The sequence below is a fragment of the Solea senegalensis genome, linkage group LG7 (assembly GCF_019176455.1).
Source record: "Solea senegalensis isolate Sse05_10M linkage group LG7, IFAPA_SoseM_1, whole genome shotgun sequence".
NCBI classification, from domain to species: domain Eukaryota; kingdom Metazoa; phylum Chordata; class Actinopteri; order Pleuronectiformes; family Soleidae; genus Solea; species Solea senegalensis.
The window spans coordinates 15,797,181-15,820,345 of NC_058027.1; the positions used below are offsets into that span (position 1 = coordinate 15,797,181).

The 23,165-nt window shown below is 39.5% G+C and overlaps 2 protein-coding genes across 2 annotated transcripts in view; one reads left to right on the forward strand and one right to left on the reverse strand.

Annotated features, from left to right (window-relative positions):
- The first annotated feature begins 1,665 nt into the window (after positions 1–1,665).
- LOC122772626 (deoxynucleoside triphosphate triphosphohydrolase SAMHD1-like) lies at positions 1,666–14,647 on the forward strand. Its single transcript, XM_044030813.1, has 16 exons — positions 1,666–1,956; positions 2,253–2,319; positions 3,788–3,860; positions 4,716–4,876; positions 5,679–5,794; positions 7,521–7,591; positions 8,965–9,150; positions 9,344–9,444; positions 9,537–9,645; positions 9,854–9,945; positions 10,038–10,153; positions 10,868–11,010; positions 12,647–12,742; positions 12,852–12,956; positions 14,328–14,435; positions 14,576–14,647. Exons 1-16 carry the CDS (start codon positions 1,797–1,799, stop codon positions 14,645–14,647), a joined length of 1,776 nt encoding a protein of 591 aa, XP_043886748.1. The 5' UTR covers positions 1,666–1,796.
- A 5,360-nt stretch (positions 14,648–20,007) lies between these two features.
- itfg1 (integrin alpha FG-GAP repeat containing 1) overlaps positions 20,008–23,165 on the reverse strand; it is a 73,814-nt gene continuing 70,656 nt past the window's right edge. Inside the window, exons 11-12 of the mRNA XM_044029477.1 lie at positions 21,170–21,320; positions 20,008–20,313 (exon numbers count right to left, since the gene is read on the reverse strand). Of these exons, the coding sequence (XP_043885412.1) occupies positions 20,152–20,313; positions 21,170–21,320 (313 nt within the window). The 3' untranslated portion in view covers positions 20,008–20,151. The remainder of the gene's footprint in view (positions 20,314–21,169; positions 21,321–23,165) is intronic.

Consider the following 23,165-nt stretch of genomic DNA (forward strand, 5'->3'; position numbering starts at 1 on the left):
TCATAAATTAGTAGCGCTACTACTCACGTTGGGCGCCTTGATGATCCCGGTGAATGACTCCTTTGCCGCCAGCGTTTGAAGATTGGCTCCCGGTGTCCTCACGCTGGCGTGACCCGGTGTTCCGGATTAGCTGGCGATCCACATTGACTGATGAGATCCAGGCAAATCCTATACCACATAGTGTGTCCTATGACTCGTGTCCGGTGTCCTCTCTCCCGGCAATCGCATGCGATAGGTGGGCTCTCTCAGGTACCTTGATGTCGGCTTTCCAGGATCCCATCAGCTGGAAACTGTAGCGTCGTCCGCGACATCCAACGCCGCCTGACAGTGAAGCTCTTCCCGCTGACCTCAGCAGTTTTTCAACTTTGTGTAGTGGCTAAGCCCCAGCTTAAAACCACTGAGGGGCTGCCGGACAGGCTAAACTTAATAACACGCTGGATACACTTACTGGCAAGTCCAATGAAGTCCAGTCCACACGCTTGATTTGCTTAATATGTGACCTTTTATTTCTCACTTTTTACGGAGCAAAATTAAGTCCAACAAACAGCAACAATCGGTGACGGAGACCACCGTGCCAAAAGCATATCTTTAAGCGGTTGAAAAACTGTGCGCTCTTCCGTCCGGCAACACCTGCCCAGTGACACAAGGTTCCCACCTTTATAACAAGAAAAAGAACACACCCACCACCTGCTGGCATAAATTGGTATTGTAGCGGCGTCACAAAGAAATTGCTCCTACATTAGATTTATGATTATACAACACTGGTGTCATTTGTATGGATAGTACACTCAATTATTGTTAATATAGCCACATAAATACTACAAACTGTAACTGTAACTATAACTCGCTGAGGCCATTATTAATCACGTGACATCACTTCACCATCACCACTCTGCCCAAGTAAATCTAGCCCCGCCCTTCGCAGGATGACGTAAGTTGAGCACATGCACGTCAAGTGTTAAACATTAAAAAAGAGGAATTGCGAGTTTGATTATGAAATAAAGTAGAATAAGAATAAATTCAGTAGCTCTCGTATGTTCTCTGGTCCTTCAGATCCTTCAGTCCTGCAGTGTGAGTTTTATCTTTCAGTTCAACTTAACTTCAACAGACCAGTGTTGTTTTCGTTGACGATGACGAAATTATTTTGTTGACGCCCCTTTTTCATGACGATAACGAGACGGTGACGAGATGAACATCTCATGTTTGACGACGGAAACATGGAGATGTGTGTGAGTTTTCGTTGACGAGACGAGAATGGACGTATCTATTGGATCTAGATTGCATCGCAGCGCACCACCGGCGGAGGAAATTTCATGTCAAACTTATGTGTGACACTGTTGTATGATGAAGTCGGCATCAATTCATGAAAATAACTGTTGAAAAGTGGAAATATGGAGATTAAAGGTTTCTGCCCAACAGTATCTCCAATTCTTATTGACCTAAATGGATTTGTTAAAAGACTATACTTCTTTTTTTTTTTTTAACTAAAACTAGACTAAAACTATCACATATAGAAATGATTAAAACGTGACTAAAACTAATAAGCGTTTTAGTCCAAAAGACTAAAACTAAGACTAAATCTAGAATAGCTGCCAAAAACAACACTGCAACAGACCTGGTTTTGTTGAGCCATCAAAGGTCTCGGTCTATGCTTTTATTTTGAAATGTAAAACAGGAAATGGTGTCTGCGTGTCAGCTCCCGGCTTAGTGTGATAAGCTGTGACACAGGGAGCGTGGTGGACAACACTGCCGGCTTCTACCGCGCTCGTGGCGACACGAATAACCGGCTGCTCGTCATGGCAACTCGAAAGCGATGCTCCATCCCCGGTGTCTGCTGTGTAACGCCGGAGAAGAGAGCACAGGTGTCCGAGCTGGACCACACGCAGTGGGGAGTTGAGGAAACGTGTCAGTACCTACGAAGAGAAGGTCTTGAAAAGTGGGAAGACACATTCAGAGGTTAGTTAAGTGGTTCCCAAACTTTTTCTGTTGGGTCCCCCTTTAGAGGAAGACATTTCCCGGGGGCCCTGTGACATTTTTGCTTTAGGGATACAAATAACCTCAATATTGCTTTGTGAGAAAGCAAATTTCAGATAAAAATATGAAATGTGCAATTATATTTATTATTATTACTATAACTATTTTTTAATCAATAAATACATTTGGATAACAAAGAATACTTTACAAATATCAATCATCGTGCTGTGTTTTGACTTTGAGCTAACGTTCAAACTGCCCTTCGTTCTGCCATTCAGCAGAAAAAATCACAGGAGTCGGGCTGAGGTCTCTGGAGGAACCTGATCTGGACAAGATTGGAGTGAAGTAAGTTGTTTCCACTGACCTGTGAGGCTGTGCAGGGGCGTTTCAAGAGACTTTGGGCCCCAGGGAATAGGGACTATGGGGTGGCCGTTGGGTTCTAGTCAGGCCTCGGTCATACGTTCTGCATTTTGTGTGTATACATGGCTCTATGAATACTTAAATAAATGTCCGTGTCAGCCTAGTGTTGTGTACCATGTGCAACATATCCAGTTCTGAATTATCGACGCCAGAATAAATCTTTAAAATATAGTGCAATATATTGTAAGAGGAGGGATCAGAGTATTAGAGTAGTAGTAAAGAAACTGCACCTTATTACATATGTATATTTATACTTATATTTATATATATATATATATGTGTGTGTAAATAATTTCCTAATTTCCTACTTGTATTACTTACTTGTATATTGTTTGTTTGTTCATTATCTATTGTTGAGCTGCTGTAACGCCGTTTTCTCTCCACTGTGAGATAAATAAAGCTAACTTAAATTATCTTATCTTATCTTATTATACTTGCGCATTCTCGACTTTTGAAAGCAAAGGTGGAATCAAGGATTTAACCACGCCCCTGGTGTGACGTCCTGCAGGTGTGCCAGAGGGGAAAAACACAGTGACGCAGAGCTGCTGCCAACTAATAGGAACAATGGCAACTGCTGATTTTGGAAGGCACAACTGACCGAACTGGAAACCCCTCCCGCTTCTCTGAAATCGTCGGTGTGCAAATATTTTGCATTTTGTCAATGACAAAACTCACGTGGTGTAAAACCGTGGTGTTGTCTCCACATGCACCGTAAGGAACGTCAAAGTAACTACGGAAATTGAACTCGTGCTAAAGCGATAACTAGCGCTATAGGCATGTTTGGTTTGGTTGGTGATGGCAGGACGTCATAAGTAGCTCTGATGGAGAAGCTCAACCTCCATGCTTCCATGGCCCACACTTCCCTCCAGCTGAGCTTCCTCTTTTCCACACTGTCCCAGCGTGTCCACTGCCCCTGTTTGCCAAGGGAGACCGCTTTGGCCCACCTTGCAGCCTCCTCCTGATGGCGTATTTTTTCCACCACAATTGTCTTCCGCGCTGGTGCACTGGCCTTACTCCAAGCTGGACGACTAGTGGTTAGCCCAAGGTCCCCTCTTCCACGCTGAACATTCCCCACAATGTCCGCATGTCTGAGGGCTAATGTTGCTTCCTCCACTGCTGCTGCTGGCGCCCATTTGCGCAACATCAACGATTGCATCAACAATCTTTATTCCTTCATCAGACACCGTATGACAATTTTTGCCACAACACTACCATAAAAAAAACCCAAAGAACTCAGAATATTGGTATTTAAGGAACTGAAATCAGAGAACTTGCTTTTTTTTTTGCAAAAACAAAAAATCAAAACGATGACTCGATTGCAACTACCAACTGTTTTCTCTCTTCAGCTCTTTCACTCTTCTCTTCATCCTGTTTGTTTTACTGTGTTGTGCAGGTGCCTTGGTGACCAACTGCAGATCCTGCGCAGTCTCAGGAAACTATGGCAGATAGCAAGGGAGCCAACCAAGGTAACCAGCTGCCGCATAATAGAGATAACAGAAAACAAAATCACAGAGAATCACTTCCTCTTTAGTTTCTTTTATTTGATTCTGCTCTCATTAAAAACACGTTTTTCTTGAAAGCAGTACACAGACGTGCCTTTTCAGGGTGGAGCGACCAAGCATTGTTTTGAAGGAGGGAGTCGATCTATAAATATAAAAATAACAATACATTTGTCATTATAGTTATATAAATAAGTGAATTAGTCCATTGTCACACATGGAAAGCTGTGTTTTAACATCTTAATGGCTGTCCTTCAGTTCCTCCGTGACAAAACAGACGCTCTCCATGACTTTTTTTTTTTAGGAACACTGCATTTCTGTGCTTTTTGTCAGGCAACACCTGGCTAATAATATGATTGAGGAGCCCATAGACATAACATAACATTACCTTCATTATTAACCTCATTGACTGAGGCCCCGCCAACGCATCAGGGGTGGCCTATAAAGACATTGAAATATCAGGATGAAAAACGGCATAGTGACAATATCGGGATAACAACTCAAGGCTTGAGCTTCAGGGCCCCCATGGCCCCCTGTTGACCCAGTGAGCCTGATCAATAATCCCTGTCATGTATTTGATGCCATGAATGTTCACTAAATAAAATACACCCATGTGAGATGACGGTGATTTGTATTGGAAGATTTGCAGCCTTGTGATAGTGATTTTCTATCACTATCACAAGGCTGCAAAAGCCATATCGTGTTTGTTCTAAAATGATAAAGCAAACATTTGCTGTGTGTTTTGGATGTCCAACATTACAGTTATGGTTACGTGAGGTTTTGTTGTTTTTTATTAGCCGCTTGTGTTCCTCTTGTTTTTAGGTGTTCAATGATCCAGTTCATGGACATGTGGAGTTGCACCCTCTTCTCATCAAAATCATAGACACACCTCAGTTCCAGAGGCTGCGCAACATCAAGCAGCTTGGAGGGACCTACTTTGTTTTCCCCGGAGCATCACACAACCGATTTGAACACTCCATTGGGTGTGTAGTCACTTAGAAGTCTGACCCAGCCTTTGTTTGTTGATATGAGGTAGTGACTCACTGCGCTGCCGTTGCACGCACCTCCTGAACAACGAAGAGAATACGTGATAGAATACGATCCGTGGATGCGATCTTTTCAGTTTCCAGTTCTAGTTTGATAACGTAGTGAACATACTCTTAGATATCATGGACTTAAATGGTAATGTGTAACTTTAAAGAAAACCTAAATATTTTTCAGCTTTACAGCTTTCTACTACTGATTCTGATAAGGTCAAATTTATTTGGATTGTACTACCCTCCTCCCCATATGCACACACACACACACACATGCTTGAGTGTTGTGATTGCCTGTGATTTTGTCCTCCAGTCTCACCACAAATCAACGTAACTTCACCGTTTTCTTCTGCTGAGTAAAGGTGCATAGATTCAGGTCAAACCACACTCACAACTTTCTCATTCCTGCACACCGTCTGAAGCCCTTGCAGCCTTTGGATTTTGAACCCCAACAGGTTTTTAAGTGTGAACGTCCCCACTCAAGTTAGAACTGATCTTCAAAACTCTGATAAAAAGTCAAAGTCTTATGTGTTTTTGTGTCAAAAAAAGAAAACGCAGACAACTGCAACATTTGTTGTCATAAAGCGAGACTGCTGCAAACAGGTTGGCGTCTGACGGGAAACGCAAAGACATCACACAGCACAGTCAGCATTGATGTATCAGTACCTCACACTAACACATCGGGGAAAAAAACAAACCTGGATTTGAAGACTTAAAATGATTTTGATGTGTGTGTGTGTGAGGACAGGGTTGGTTACCTGGCAGGGCAACTTGTACAAGCTCTTAATGAGAGGCAGCCAGAACTCCTCATCTCTCGCAGAGACATCCTTTGTGTGCAGATCGCTGGGCTCTGCCATGACCTCGGTGAGTGAGCAGATGTATTAACTGGATTTACAGTGGGTACGGAAAGTATTCAGACCCCTTTAAATTTTTCACTCTTTGTTTCATTGCAGCCATTTGCTAAAATAAAAAAAGTTCGTTTTATTTCTCATTATGCGCGCCTGATGTCCGCGAATGCAGTTTTAAGATCATTTGAGGCGTGAAATTAGTCATTTAGAATCAAAAAATGTGGTTTGTGTATTAAGATGTGACGTATTTATAGTTTGGCAGCGACGGTATCGGAGGTGATCAGCCTCGCCTCAGCGTACACTCGCTGCGTACAGTGCGTGGGGCAGTGCAGCGTTACCTCGGCCTGTACTGATGAAATGATCCGCTGACATCGCTGTCATTAGATTAAGCCTCATCACAGAGTGTTGATAAATGAACAATAAATAAATAATAATAAATACTCTTAATAAATGCGTATATATTATTTTCTCATTTTAAATATTTAACTTAATTTATTAATATATTTTTATAGAAATATGTGTTCTCATGTATTATTATTCTGTGCTTTCATATTGAAGTTGTATGTTCAGTGAAGGACACCTGAGCCTCTTGGGCCAATGAGGTGTTGTGATTTTTTTTTTTCAGCCATGTAAGTTAAGGACATGGATGCATTGTTACGGACTGTGGCTAAGACTTGTTGTTGACTTTTCCTCCTAAAATGGCAGAAGAGATAGAAAATGTAACAAGTACCATGTGGAAAATACATATATTACAGCAGTGCAGTGTATGTATATGTATGTCCACAGGAGGATTGTGTGTGTGGGGGGGTGCTGTGCCAATCTCAGCTCAGCTGACATTCAAAGTCAAAATAAATAAAGCATTAATAATATACAAACTTTCAAACTGTCAGGTTGAAACGTTTACATTAAAAACAAAATAACGGGTCAACAACAAATCTATCAATCACCATCTAATGACAGCGATGTCAGTGGATCATTTCATCAGTACAGGCCGAGGTAACGCTGCTCTGCCCCACGCACTGTACACAGTGAGCGTCCGCTGAGGCGGGGCTGATCACCTCCAATGCCGTCGCTGCCAAACTATAAATACGTTGTATCTTAATACACAAACCACATTTTTGAATTCTAAATGAATAATTTCATGCCTAAAATTATCTTAAAACTGCGTTCGCGGACATCACGCGCGCATACAATACTTTCTTGTGTGCACGAGATACTTTCTCGTTAGCACGAGATACTTTCTGGTGCGCCCGAGATACTTTCTCGTGAGCACGAGATACTTTCTCGTAAGCACGAGATACTTTCTCGTGAGCACGAGATACTTTCTGGTGCTCACGAGATACTTTCTCGTGAGCACGAGATACTTTCTGGTGCTCACGAGATACTTTCTCGTGAGCACGAGATACTTTCTCGTGAGCACGAGATACTTTCTCGTGAGCACGAGATACTTTCTGGTGCGAAACGTTTAGTTTTTGTTTTTTTTCGATGTTCCTTTAGGGGCTCCGTACCCATTTGCGCCCAAGCTTCAACTTCCTGGCTGATGTCTTGAGATGTTGTTTCAGTATTTCCACATAATGTTCTTTCCTCATGATTCCATCTATTTTGTGAAGTGCACCAGACCCTCCTGCAGCAAAACAACCCCACAACATGATGCTGCCACCCCCCTTTTCACATATGTGTCTTTTTATATAGTGTATGTTAACTTCTGGTTTCAACTGTATATGTGTATATTTCCTTCTTAGGCCATGGACCATTTTCCCATATGTTTGATGGGATTTTCATCCCAAAGGCACGTCCAGGAATTAAGTGGAAGGTAAGATAACTTAGGTTTATACTTTGTGGCTAAAGCCAGCAGGTCAAGGAGATACAAGATCACATATGACCACATCAGAAAATCCTGTCCTGAGTGATCCCTCCATCTCACACATGAACACTATCAGACGCAATAGTTTTCTTATTTTTCTTCTTTGTATTTGAATGAAGGGCAGGGTCACCAGATCTAATCTTGTGTGGATCTTTTAGAATATCTGGATTTAATTCAATTCCAATCCCTTCAGTTACAATTCAATTCAGAATAATTTTTAGACACATTTTAATTTAATGACATATAGTTGGCGCTGACTGCGGTGTGCACAGTAGCTGCAACTAACAATTATTTTCATAATCGATTAATCTGTCGATTATTTTCTTGATTAATCGATTAATCTTTTGGTCCATAAAATGTCAGAAAACCGTAAAAAATGTTGAGCGGTGTTCGTCAAACCTGGAAATGACGATGTTCTCAAATGTCTTGTTTTTTCCACAAACCAAAATGATTCACTTTTAATGATTTCTTTGTTATCCAGAGCAAAGAAATGAAGAAAATATTCACATTTAAGAAGCTTAAACAATCAGAAATGTTGTTTTACTCATGGAAAAAAGCTTTGAACCGATTAATCGATTATCAAAATAGTTGTCGATTAATTAAGTAATCATTTATTAATAGATTCATTGTTTCAGCTCTAGTGCACACCCATGGTGCCGAGACCATTGAGTGGTTATAGGGGACATATTATGCAAAATCAACTTTTTAATCATTTTAATACTTATATTTGAGACTCTGGAGGCCCTACCAGTCGCTGTATGTGACAGCGGAGTATTCTTTTTTTCTTATGGTGGGGTGGTAACATTCGCGGTGAAATGCGCATGCTGCCGTCATAATGCGCAGGGAATTCAACATTGCGTGTTTTATCGCCGATGCTTACACTAAGGGGGACCATGAATAAAGGACTGAGTATTCTTTTTCCACACTTTGGCGACTGGTAGGGCCTCCAGAGTCCCAAATATAAGTATTTAAATTATTAAAAAGTTGATTTTGTATAATATGTCCCCTTTAACATGAATAGGAGCTTGTTTCAGCTTTTATAAATATTGGAACACAGGACTCTTCTATAACCTCGTTAACATCACTTATCTTTGAGGTCGAAGGTGTAGTGTTCAGAGAGATAAGCGTCGCCGATTAGAGTCACAAAAAGCTGCTTAGCACACAGTTATTATGTAAGCTTTTTACCACAGACCTTCTGTTTGGGAAACGTGACTGATAAGATATCATTCTCCTATTTTTAACTCCGATAATAAACTGTTTCTATTTGAGTCATGAGAGTCGCCAAGTGCCAGTCTTGATAGACGAGTCTGTGTCTGTTTCAGCACGAGACTGCCTCATTAGCCATGTTTGATTACCTGGTCGAAGACAATTACTTAATGCCGGTGTTGAAGCAGCATGGCCTGGTGATGCCAGAGGACCTGGTCTTCATCAAGGAACAGATCGCAGGACCACTGGACCTTAACGGAGATCAAGAGAAAGCTGCAAATTCTGCCAGTGGGAAAAAACCTGTAAGCATCATTAAGGGTTGTTTTTTTTATGGTTTATTGCCAGGTATGGATGGGCATGAACATTATTTGTAATAATATCAAAAAGATATGGCTTTAGTAAAATGACCAAGTCCGAGAGAATATGGACCAAAAAATCCCAACAAACAAATAAATCCTTAATCTCTAACTCTACAGTTGTCTGTTGTCTCCCCAGTGGCCATACAGAGGCCGCCCAGAAGACAAGTCCTTTCTCTATGAAATTGTGTCCAACAAAAACACGGGCATCGATGTGGACAAGTGGGACTACTTTGCCAGGTGAATTCTTGTTGGTTTGTTGTTTTGTTTAATACTCACTAAGATGTGTTGTCAGTTTAACGGCCTGACTCTTTCTCTCCTCTTCCTCTCAGGGACTGCCACCACCTGGGCATCCAAAACAACTTTGACTACCGCCGCTTCCTCAAGTTTGCCCAAGTGTGCGAGGTGGAAGGGCAGAAGAACATCTGTACACGAGACAAGGTGAGGGCTTTCGACTTTTAATCAGCTTTTATTCCATTTTTTATTTGTGTTACTATGGACAGTGGCCCCGCGATGGACTTGCGATCTGTCTAGGCCTAGGGTTTTATCTCAGCTTTCACCCAATGTCAGATGGGATGAACAATTCAGTGGAAATGTCACCTGTGCTCTCTCTCTCTTTCTCTTTCTCTCTTTCTTTCTTTCTTTACAGGAGGTGGGTAATCTGTACGACATGTTCAACACCAGGAACTGTCTCCACAGAAGAGCTTATCAGCACAAGGTCGGCAACATCATAGAGACCATGTGAGTAGCAGCTTCCTGTGCCACGTCCGCTTCTAGACTTTGTTGATATTGTATCCTTGTAGAGTGATGATGTCGTTTTGGTCATCGTCCAGGATCACGGAGGCCTTTTTAAAAGCAGATCCATACATTCAGATTGAAGGCTCAGGAGGGAAGACCTTCACTCTCTCCGGTGCCATAGACGACATGGAGGCTTACACCAAACTGACAGGTATGGGAAACATGATGGATACTTTCTCATAAAATAAAATGAAATGATTTATAGATAGATAGATAGATAGATAGATTTATAGAAGAGGTTCATATCAACATTGGACTATTGTTTCAAAGTTGTATACACATCAGTTAGAGGACTTACAAAAGAACATAAATCTATAAGAGCAGGGATGTTGTTGAAATTTATGAATGATTTTCCATTAAAATCAGCTGTATAGTAATATTATGTCTATCAATCATTTTTACCAAAGGTATAAACAGGTGAGATATATTGACATATCTACAAGGCGTAAAGTTTGTCTTTACGCCTTTGCCTAGAGTTTGTCACATGACACAGAGCATGACAGCATGTTTGTACCAGGGCATCAAGATAAACATTTACAGTTACACTTGACACTTAATTTGTCATTGCCATTAACTGCTCTGTATGCAAAATATAATATGTGATTACACAAACTAGTTCAGCCCTTGCTGTAAACCAATATTCCTTAATAATCTTCCCTTAACACTTGATTTCTGTCATTATGTCTACTGATTGAACTTAGATTTTAGATTTTAAGACAAAAGGAAGTCTTTACCTTGTAAACCAGTTTTGGCGTGTACAGTATCTTCCGCCTTCTGACGTCAGGTGGTGACGTCACGTGCCTCACCATCAGCTGTTGTTGTTGTGGAAGAAAAACAAACCATAAAACTTGTGTTTGTGCGATAGATCATGTGTTTGAACAAATACTCCACTCGTCCTCCAAAGAACTGACCGAGGCCAGGCAGATTCTTCGCAACATTGTCTGTCGACGCCTCTACAAGTGTCTGGGCCGAACTCACCCGCAGGAACCTCTGGAGGATGTCACCGAGGTGTGTGTCTGTGTCCCCTTCAGTGTGTGCCTTATTTTTTCTGGCTGGAGTAGAGATAACATCTCCTGGATCCACCTCCTGAAGGACGGGCATTTGTTAGATTTCCAATTCATTAGAATCACCCTGCGGGTTATGAAGCTGCAGAATGCTACTGCTCTCTTTTGAGCAATAGTGGTATATATTTCTGGGGATAGGGTTCCAAATACAGCAGTGAGGGGATTGGGTTTGAGAGATGCTTTGCATAAAACTGATAAACAATTGAAAATGGAGGACCAAAAATCAGCTAGGGAAGGACAGGACCAGAACATGTGGCCCAGTGACACTGGGCTGCCACACTTAGGACAGGTGGGGAGAACAGATAGGTATATTTTGGCTAGCCTGTCATTGGAATAATGCAACCTGTGGAATACTTTAAATTGAATCAGCCCATGCCTTATACAGATGGAGGAAGTATGAATGTTGAGGACGCACTTAGCCCAGACAATATCAGGAATTGATATTCCCAGGTCTCGTTCCCAGCTTTCTCTGGTTTTAGAGTATGATGGAGAGTCTATATTGTGAATAATGTTATATGCCTTGGAAATCAGACCCCTGTTCCAAAGATCGAGATTTAGCAAATCATACGTGGAATCTTTGTTTGGTGGCTTGGGCTAGTTTGGGAAATGTTTGGAGGCAAAACTGCGAGCCTGAAGATATCTAAGTGAGATTTTGGAATATTGTGGTCTCTTACCAGGGCTTTGAAGGACAGAAAGGGGCACAAAGGGGCTTGGGTTAGTGATAAAGAGGAGCAAGTCATCAGCGTAGAGCGCAGTCGTATGGGTTGAGTTTCCTCTTGTGATGCCCATAATCCTCTCATCAACCCTGATTGCAATGGCCAGAGTTTCTATAGCCAAGCCAAGTTGTTCTGTTTAGTTTTAAGCAAATGACTTACTACATTATTGGTAGAAAGATCATTGAATTCCATTTGTAAAAAGGTGTGCTCTTTATGTAGTTCTGGTGTGGAATGTATTGAGCATTTTCTATCGATGTCCGCAATAGACTGTTCATTTTCCAGCAGATGTTTATTTTGTTCTTTATTTTTATGTGCTACATAGGAAATGATCTGACCTCTAATATAGGCTTTATGTGATTCCCACAATGTGCGGCGAGAAATGTCTGGGTGGTCATTGATTGAATGACCTATTTGCTCAGCAACACATTTTTTAAAATTGCTGCATAACAAAAGAGAGGGGTCAAGCTGCCAAGTTCGCTGTGGACGGATGTTATCTGGAAAATGAATATCTAATTGTACAGGAGCGTGATCTGACACAGCAATACCGTGGTACTGGGAGTTGGTAACGTTCCAAATTTCATCGATTTCCAAATTTCCAAAAAGTTATTCCAAATTCAAATTTGAAGTTTACATATTCAAATTTGAAGTTATTCCAAATTGAAATGTGAAGTTAACATATTCAAATTTGACATTTACATATTCAAATGTGAAGTTTACATATTCAAAATTGAAGTTTCACTGCTCAGATGGAATCATGTTTTGAGAGCAGGAACAATCCAGGAGAAGGCAGTCCTACAACATTATGGAAGCCAACGATACCAAGATGAACTGACATGACACTTTTCTTTCTTTCACCTCTGTCAGGAGAAGAAAAACACCTGGAAAAAAGAACTGGCAGAGGCCTTCCCTCAGAACAACACTCGGGGTGTCAATCTAAACCCAGAGGACTTTGAAATAAGTGTGGGTTTTTCATTTCATTTCTTTTTAATCCCTTACTTTATATTCTGAACAAAAATAATACCTTAATGAGAATTGAAGTTGATTTAGTTTTGTATGCCCTTTCTTTTAGGTCATTGGTATGGACTATGGAATGAAGGAAAAGAACCCCATCGACAAAGTGCGTTTCTACTGCAAGGAAGACCCAACTAAAGCCTTCAAGATAGACAAGTATCAGGTAGGATGGAGCTAAAATCCTTATGTACACAAGCAACCACCACCATTTAATGGATGTAGGGCTGCAACTAATGATTATATTATCATACTCGATTAATCTGTCGACATTCTCCAATGTGATCAGAAACCAAAATTTAATTTAGTAATTGATTTATAATTGAGTCATGCAGCCCTAGATATGAAGTTATAAATGTGGATATAAAGCTGCACACATGTTGTTTCTCTGGACTTTATGATCTATATTACATGACCTTAAAATGCAGTTATTACCTTTCATTTCAGATAATACCTGCTTTATGTTTCTGAATTATTCGATTTTGATAATCGATTAATTGGTTTGAAGCTTTTTTTTATGATTGAAACAAGCTTTCCGATTGTTTAAGCTTCTTAGTATTTTCTTCATTTCTTTGCTCTGGATAACAAAGAAAATTTAGAGTTAATAATTTTTGGTTTGTGGACAAAACAAGACATTTGAGAACATCATCATTTCCAGATTTGACCAACACCAATCAACATTTTTTAAGGTTTTCCAACATTTATGGACTAAATCTTCTTAATACACCCCTGCACGGATCTGCATGTCATAAGACGACTTTACATAGAGTTGTATTATGTACTGGAGCCTCACTATAACCTGAACATAACAGTTCATTTCTCGGCTTGTGCAGAGATCCCACTCACCTCCTAGCCCATCATTTTATCCTTCCACACTTGGAGTTAATGATCTCTACCACTTCTTCTCTATGTGGCAGTAATTCTCTACCCATCTGTCCACCCAGAAAACACTTCAGAATCACTGTCTCTTATGTCTTAATATAGCACATAGTGTGACTTTGGTTACAATGTAAAATAATTTTTCAAGAAATAATTTTTACCCAAAATCAATCTGAATATATCCGAGGAAGAAATAGAGCAGAATCAGCCAAACAGCAGGCAATATGAGGGTATTGCTTTCCATTATCATTTCCTATCCATTGAATGTCTAATGTCATATGTAAACCTGTCAGAGACAGAATGAAAGAAAAAACTTGAGATGTGACCATTCATTGTATAGTTGGCAAGGCACTGATCTCAGTGGGCAGCCACTACCAGCAACAGTGCAAACAAAAAAGGTAAAAAGAAGGCAAGAAAAAATGATTTTCAGCTAAATAAATGTAAGATCAGAATGTCTAAAATATGAATAAAATATGAATAAACTATTTTAAAAACAGACTCCCCTGAAATAGAGGTTGATTAATGAACATAATGGCCAACACTGGTAAAGCAGTCGAAAGAATTTAAATTTACGAAATAATATGAATGATTTGCACTGTATCACAGCTGATTCATACAGAAGTAATAAAATGAGTTCACTAAATTCCTGTATCTTAAGGCAGTGGCAGAAACCTCCAGAGGTTCCCTTCTGCAGCTCTTCATTCTGGGCTTCATGGCAGGGGTACAGACACATGCCTACATTCCGTGTGTACCTGAAGATCTTACTGTGAGAAACAAGATATTCTGATGTGCTGAGACCAAAATTGAACATGATGGCCTCCTCTCTAAGCGATGTGTCTGGAGGAGACCAGACACGCCAATTGGAATTAGTTTGCTCTTCTGAAAAATTCTCCCATCTCCACAAAGGATCTTTGGAGCTCTGCCAGAGTGACCATCAGGCTCTTGTTCCCCACTCTTGCACAGGCTCTTCTCCTCTGATTGCTCAGTTTGGCAGGAGTAACTCTGTACTCTGCTCATTATGCAGAAAACACTGGATTACAGGAGCTCATTAATCCTGTGTACCATGACCCTTCTTCTTTTCACTGTTGTTTGTAGTTTTTTTCCCCAGTAGTTAAAGTAGTCTTGCTCTTTACATGCCTACACTATAACAATGCTGCATCAGTTTATTTATTTATTTTGATTGACTTCAATTAAAGAACAACATATTGTTCGCATCGTCTTTTTCTGCAACATCTATACAAAACATGTGATTTGTGGAGAAGCCAGCTCTCCATCTGACACGTTAATTAATCAACAGACTTTGCCATCTGTGTTCTACGCCACCATTGCTGCAGCTAGCGTCTATATGAACCACACAGCCTGTGAGTTCCACACCAACCACCGCACAAGCATGCTGAACTCACTGGTGTGTGAAACATGTATAGCAGGTTGTTGATTAACACAATACCCCAATTCCCCCCCAAAAAGTTGAATTTATTTTGTATTTTTACATATTTTAAATTATGCTTTCTTAATAGTGTGTTCCTCTTTCTTATTCCTGCCACCATTCTGTGCTGTTAACTTCCCCGTGGAGTGCCACCATTTTATCATCAGCATGTGTGGCATACTATTATTGCTATACTAGTATTGCTATTTAGCATACAACAACTACAGTACAGTTTATATTAATGGGAATATCTTGTAATCTGGTAAATCAGGACAATCATGGCAGTGCTAACATGAATGCTTCAAAACAAAATCATATCCATCGAGTAGCTCCTGAGATGCATTCACTACTAATCTCATCCCATCTCATATGTATTAAAATCCATAACAATCCATGACTTTTTTTTGAAATATCTCAGTCTGAACCATGAATAGCATACCCCTTAAAGTGAAATTAGGGCATTACCAGTATTTTAGTACTTTATCTTGTGCGGACTATTAATGTCTATATAACATGTCATGTTAATACATCACCTAGATTTCAGTCTGGGCCCAATTAGTGGACCAGAACGAAACATTGCTATCCTTGGAGGTTTACAGGTAGAGGCTGGTTAAATATCTGGCACTTTGTGGTCAGCTCATTCAATAAAGGAAAAGACAGCATGTCATTATTGTTGCATACCGAAAGTAGAATTTATTCTAGAAGTGATGTGGACAACTATCTCTACGCAAAGTTTGCTGCAATACTTTCAAGCCAAAAAAACCCAAATACAAACCACCAAACAGGGATGAAACTAAAGTGCAAGTGGACACCAAAGATTCAGCCGACCACTTTGAGAGGAGCCATTCTTATAGTGTCAAAACAAAATGACAAACAAGGTTGATATGCTTTTTCCTCAGCTTTCAGGATATATATGTATTTTTTACACAACGGCTTCTCTGCTGCCAAGACTTCAACTTGGATTCAGCTCCACTCAAATACGTATAGTCTGCTCATAAATAATATATGCTCCTATGGCAACAGAGGCAAGAAAGGGGCTTGATGGAATGCACCCGTGAGTGAACTATGGCATGTCGGCTCCATAGTAGGATAAGATGTCAGACAGGCACAGGTTCAGGTCATCTTAGTGTGAAAAGCCCAGCAAGAGTCCAAGCCTCTGTCAGGGAGAGAGGCAAGAATGCTGTCTGAGGCCAGCCAGAGATGGATTTATCCCAGGAAGTCAGTGCGCATCATGAGCTCTTACCTTTCAGTCGTTTATTCCGCATACATACACCCAGAGCGACACAAAGTCAATCCTTCTGTGGGTGTTGTTCAATGATGCTCAGGGGAGGGTTGAGAAAAGTCATTTTAAGAAGACAGGATCCACATTACAGAACAGACGACTGCATCAGATAAGCTGATGCATCACTGGCTGGCAAAATGTGTCAAGTCAGGATATGAACCCAAAATATTCACTGTCAGCTTCGCTAACACATTTGCCAGAAAAGAATGGTAAATCCATCATTTACACCTATGGGGTTTTACCTCACATACGGTGCAAGTCTGCAAACTTGCAATTGAGCTTACATCCACGAGGGAGATAAATGAAACGTCGAAAGAGTGGAACACGTTTCAGCAAGTGAGAGAAAACTCAACACTGAACATATATACAATATTTATGACTAAACATGTAATAACTGAAATAGAATGAAGGGGAGCGGACACTATTTGCATTGACGGGACAAAATTGGCATTTTGGTTGCAGGTGTATCCGAGTGTGTTTAGTTTGATTCGCTGCAGTGAGACAATACATGGGTAACAAATCAACGGCGGTGTGTGGAGAGGAGAGAGAGGGAGGAGGCACAAAGGGAATTCAAGTCACAGCAGGTGCAAATGGGACGAGTCAAGGTCGCAGACACATACAGCACACAATGTGGCCGTTACATTAACTGAAAGCACTTGACTCTCCCTATTACCATTTTGTGTGTACTGATCTATAACATACATATATATATATATATATATATATATATATATATATATATATATATATATATGTGCATAACAACATTGATATGAACTCATGATGATACTCAACCCAGCATCATTCGATTATGTCTGTCTGACATGAACACTGTCAGGAACATATTTTATTTCTTTTTCCAATTTTGTGACACATTACCTCAAATCTGAGGGTGTTCACTAGGGTTGGACCCAAATATTAAAATTTTATTTGGGACTTTTTTTTGGGCAGACATTGTGTCAGCAAGTTCTTGTGCTATATTTAGACTTTTTAAAAGCATCTCAAACATCTCAATTTAGGAGGTCCACATCATCTCAGGACTTCAAGAAATACAAGTCTTATAGATTCAGAGCTTTTAAAAGAGATGGGTGTAACATATTGATGTTGTGTATTTTAACCGCCCTAACCACCAGCTGCAAATTAATTACATTAATGACGAAGATTGTGAGGGCTTTCCACCCATCAACATTTTTTTTTTTACATTTACAGGTGGGATTTAGCCAGTGTTTGGAATAACGCCGTTTAAAAGAACGGCGTTAGGTAACGGCGTTATTTTTTCAGTAACGGGGTAATCTAACTAATTACTTTTCCCGTCGTTACAACGCCGTTAATGTTACTGGACGTAAAATGTGGTGCGTTACTATGCATTGATTGAATAAACTGTGTAATCCCAACGCACCCCTGGCTCACAGCTAGTGAGGAGGCGGGTTAATAACGAGGTAAGCGATTATGATTGACCAAGGCAGAGTCACGTTTCATGCATTCCAGCATACGCGCCACACACACACACACGCACACACACACACACCAGCTAAACAGAGAATCGATGAAGCAGCAGAGATGGCAAGAACGTACATGTAATGTGTACATTATGTCCCGGAGCAAAAACTCCGTTGTAAGCAATTCTAATTTAATGAAGCATCTCACAATGGCACACGCATCTACAAAGTTAGTTGCCAAAAACACCGATTATTGAGAGTTTGATTTAATTTGCTAGAGTTAAATGTACTTTATATTGGGTAACTGTTTACTTTTCTTACAAAGATAATACTTAAATTGCAGGATAAACATCTTGCTGTCTGTCGACGTGCAATAAATATGTTCTACTCATTTCAACTGACTTGTGAAAACTACACAAAAAAATCAAAATTCTTTGACATATATGTATGTATGTATATATGTATATATATATATATATATATATATATATATATATATATATATATATATATATAAATATATATATATATTTTTGACATATTTTTTTAACAGTAACGCAAATAGTTACTTTCCCTGGTAACGAGTTACTTTTATTATAGAATAATTCAGTTACTAACTCAGTTACTTTTTGGAACAAGTAGTGAGTAACTATAACTATAATATATAATATATATATAATAATATATATAAAACTATAATATATATAACTTTTTAAAGTAACGTTCCCAACACTGGATTTAGCCCACTGTTTTCTGACTTACTGGGCTGCCTGTATCAGTCATTTGGACATTAATTTAACTTAATTGCTAAATGCCATATATGACTTCACTTCACAATGCCGATTTCTGTCATTTGTTTTGGTTTATGAAACCTATCATTGTTGTGACCCATGTGTATTGTGCATAGTTGTATATGCTATGGACTATACGTGCAGGCCTTGGCTTGGAATGCTTTGAATCGCCACATATGGTTATTTAATGAGAACTAATATCATACGCTCTGGCAGTATTGTTTGTATAAGACAAGTCAAATTTGTGAAATTAATAAAAAACATTGACACTTACTGTAAGTGTTATAAGTTGTATGCTGGTATGTTTACAAGGGCATGGTGATGATTTATGAGTGTGCATTTTGTGTGTGTGTGTGTGTGTGTTTCAGTGCATCCCATCGCTCCCCAAAAGGCACAACAACTGTTCACCAACTGTGCTGAAACCGAAATAAACAGCGCTACATTTCCGACTAATGAGCAAAGCAGAGTGACAGATTAAACTGTGCAAAGGCCCATCCCAGAGTGGGACTATTTTTGCTTTCCATAAATGTAACTAGGACCTATACTGTAACAGCATTTTGATTTAAAAACAAACATGCCTTGATTTTTTTTGTGACACTTTTACAGTATAGAACAAAGAAAAAATACTATTGACTGGAAAAAAAAACAGTGTGCCAAAAATATATGAAACTGTTTCTGAACCCTGAGAACAGATATTAAATCTACAGTTGCAGACATCATTTGTATCTGGAAGATGGTGCAGTGCACATTATCAAACACTCAGTTGTCTTCCTTGCATAGATAGGATAAGGACAGGAGGAATGAAAGAACAGCTTATTTTCTTGGCATTTCTGATGCCTTTATCAGACGATTAAACAATGGGAAGTGACAGATTACACGGAGGATGACAGACTAACAAAAAATGTGCAATAAAGATGTCAGTCTGACTTTGAACCTCTGGATGTCATGGCTACACGAGACATGCACCAGACATTATGTGCTTCGTAAAATAGTAAGTCATCATAATTTATTAACTGAACACTTCCTGGAGTTATAACGAATCTGAACCTTTTCGTTCAGATTCGAGAGAAAATCTGGCATTGGGATTAGGTATTTACAATAAAAGAACAACCAGCCAACAAATTGTAAAACTAGGTACTAAACTATAAATATAAAGTACAGCAAGCAAAAAAGGAAAGAAAAGAAATGCGATTTAATACAAATAGTAATAAAGCAGTGTCCTTTACAACTACTTCCACATGGCCATTTTAAAACTGTAGCCAACAATTGCTTCTACTTGAGAGGCTGGGTATTAAATCTGAAGCAGAGCTCAACATGACCTTTTGGGAGAATGCATTTATTACAGCAGTTTTGTGCTGGCCTTGGCTATTATAATCTAGGCCGAAAAAGAACAAAAAGATAGAGAAAACACAGGAAGTTCCTTTTCACCACCAAAAGTAAATCTAAATAATATAACAGAAAAATGCATCGTAACCATCTGATTTCTAGGAAAAGCTGCTCATTTTCAGTGATTGAAGTTGGACTATGAGGGGGAGAGAACAGCCTTAGGTTATGTGACAGGAGGGAAATAAGAACACTGGGATAATCAGCCACTTACCCATCACTTTAACGAAGTAGGCATCAGCTTCGAAATTGTTCTTTAAAGCATGGATGATCAAATCATTTTTGCCTGGTGCCTGGCTCAGAACCAGCATGTCTAATATACCCTGCAAATGAAGACAGGCATATAGATAAGGGACAATGAGAGCATGGTGTGTGTATGTGTGTGTGTGTGTGTGTGTGTCTCTGTCCACATTTTTTTCCCTCTAACATCCTGGGTGACTGATACAGCATTATCTTATCTCTACTCTTCCTCATTTCTCCTCTCACCACTATCTCTCTTTCCCCCATTCAAAATGTCTGTCTCCTGGGTGGGTGAGAGAGCGAGACGAAGAGAGAGAGTTAAATTCAACAGACCACATAAGTAGTAATAATTAGTTGCTGATAAAGCAAGCACGTAAACTCACAATACAGTACAGCTGCAAAATGTTTTCCCTCAGAATCTTGTATGTTTGAAAAAATGCACATAAGCATGTATGATTCTGTATGCTTTCCTACAGCTGCTACTATGCTCAATCTTTAAAATAATAGAAATCCATGTGGTGATCAGGAAGGAAAGACTATATGTGTGTATATGATAACCTCTATATATGATGTATGGAGGGTGTGGGAAAAAAACAACAGCACAAGAGTATACAAAGTAGATAAATAAGTGCTTGGTCGTGTGAATACAATAGCAGGCAAAGATGGAACAGTAGTAGAATTACACAGAAATCTGCTGTGTGAGCTTTTAACTGAATTGCTGAATATAAGCAGCCACTAAACTGAACATAACACAATCCCATTCTTAGTCCAAATCAAATCTGGAATATTTTTTTCTAAGAATGAAAGATAAAACGACTAACGTTTCTGGTTATATCACTGAAGAACAAAAAAACAACGACACTTATTCTACTTTCGACATTCAGACAAATCAAGTATTGTTGTTTACTCTGGGAGCCTCTGTCAGCAAAATGTACTCACATCCTCATAGATGTCAAAGAACGTTGCCATAACGGCATTTTGGATGGCTCCCAAATCTGACTGGTCCCAGTGGATGTGGAACATCCTTCCGACGCTGTGGCAGCTGATGTTTGTGCAGGGAACGTTCTCCAATAAGAAGGCCTGTTGACCACTATGAGGCAGAGAGAGAAAAAGAAATGGAGTTAGACAGTGTTTCTCCTACATAATCTCACACAAACATTAATACCAATTTGCCACTATTGATTATCAGTCATAACTTGTGCAAGTGTGCACCAAAAGCTGCAAATGAAGACACCCTAATGGACACTGAGAAAAGAAAATATATATAGGGTAAAAACTGATTACATACAGTGCAGCAGGGTGCTACCTCAGCAAATGCAGAATGTTTATGTCATCGGCCGATGACAGTTTATCAGTGAAATCCAACCCACTGACTTGTCAGCATGTAGTTTATGTATAACCTGGTACCACTCTCTCTGTACAGGACATTACTTGACTAATACTGCAGTAAAATTTTAATTTTTGTCGACAGAGATCAGCTATGTTCCCAATATGACCCAATACTTACAATAGTCATTGTAATACACTTGGAAAATGTATTAAAACCTGAGTAAGATCATATATAGACAAAGCAATTATCAGATTTTAACATTGTTTTCTGATATGAGCTGCACTATATAAACATGTCTTAAGCACATTATAATGTCGTTTTGTGGGAGTGGAGGTAACAGATGTGGATCATAACTGGACCATGGTAAACCAGAATAAGAAGGTAATATTCCTCTAGCAACTCATGTGAACGCCCTAATCTGAATAAATTCAGAACAAGGTCAGTACAAGTGCCAACCCGTTGTTTCATCATGCATAAGAATCTGAACTCCTGTGTTGAAGTCTCCAGAATCGGAAGACTACATTCACTTTTTTATAATACAGTCTATGGGTGAGTAGAGCGTACAGTGTTTAACAGTGTATTGAAACCCTGTGGAATTTACTTCTTTATTGGCATTTGTATATTTCACAGCAAACAGCTTTGGAAAACCAGCAACAACATGTTGCTTCTCAACGTTACAACACATGTGAGGTGGTTTCAGTCAACTCAACTCAACTTTTTTTTAATAGAGGTGTTCATGTATTTGTGCTGTAACTTCTGGTACAGTAAAATCGGTACAGGTTCTGATCACGTTGCAATCCGAAGACAGACTTTACCTAATGGCACAGTGCATATTTTCTTTTCATAGCATGGATTATTTCATTCTTTCAACCCTAACCCTTGGACCGCAACCCAAACTGAACAAAGATAAAACAGCCAAAACCTAACAACATGCGTACTTCTGGTCAAATGGTTTGTACATAAATATACTGTAGATAGATTTAAAATTGATATGTCTGCTGTGGCCACACCATGTTTTTGGTTTCTTTCGTGGAGATTAGTGGTAAGACATTTACTACACATGAAATACAACCTAAGCAGTCTGTAACAGTAAGCAACATTTTCTCTCCACTTGCTGCCTGTACTTAATGTGCTCAGTCTTTGTTACATCTCCCTTTCAATCTGTGAGGAAATCGGATAAATCCTCCTCCTTTATGTGTCTATCTGTCTTTGGAGATTGGCCCTGTACCTGTTCTTAGAACAGGAAAAAGGCAACTAAAAATAAAATAGGCCTGAAAACCCTCCTTCTTCTCTCTCAGGATTTCAAATAACTCTTTTGTGCCTCGCTGTGTGCTGACCTAGGTGCTGAGGTGAAGGCACGCCCCAAGCTATGAGCCTGATGGGACACATGCTTTCAACATTTGAAAGAATGTGTGAGGTGGTGTTGGAAAAACATAAAACTGCAAAATACTCACCTGTCACAATTAGGACAGAAATAAAAATGAAAAACATGTAAAGTAATAATATGTTGGCTGATTGACAACTGTGATAAATATGATAAACATCATCAGAGACAGATACAGAACAAGCCAATGTTGTTATTGTGTTGACCACAGAAGAAACACA

What these genes read in the sequence shown, in the direction of transcription:
- LOC122772626 (XM_044030813.1), top strand. Translation starts at nt 1,797, where the DNA reads ATGGCAACTCGAAAGCGATGCTCCATCCCCGGTGTCTGCTGTGTAACG. An exon ending in CTCTGGAGGATGTCACCGAG is followed by an intron (nt 11,011 to 12,646) that starts GTGTGTGTCTGT and finishes CACCTCTGTCAG; the next exon opens with GAGAAGAAAAACACCTGGAA. An exon ending in GTGTACCTGAAGATCTTACT is followed by an intron (nt 14,436 to 14,575) that starts GTGAGAAACAAG and finishes ATCTCCACAAAG; the next exon opens with GATCTTTGGAGCTCTGCCAG.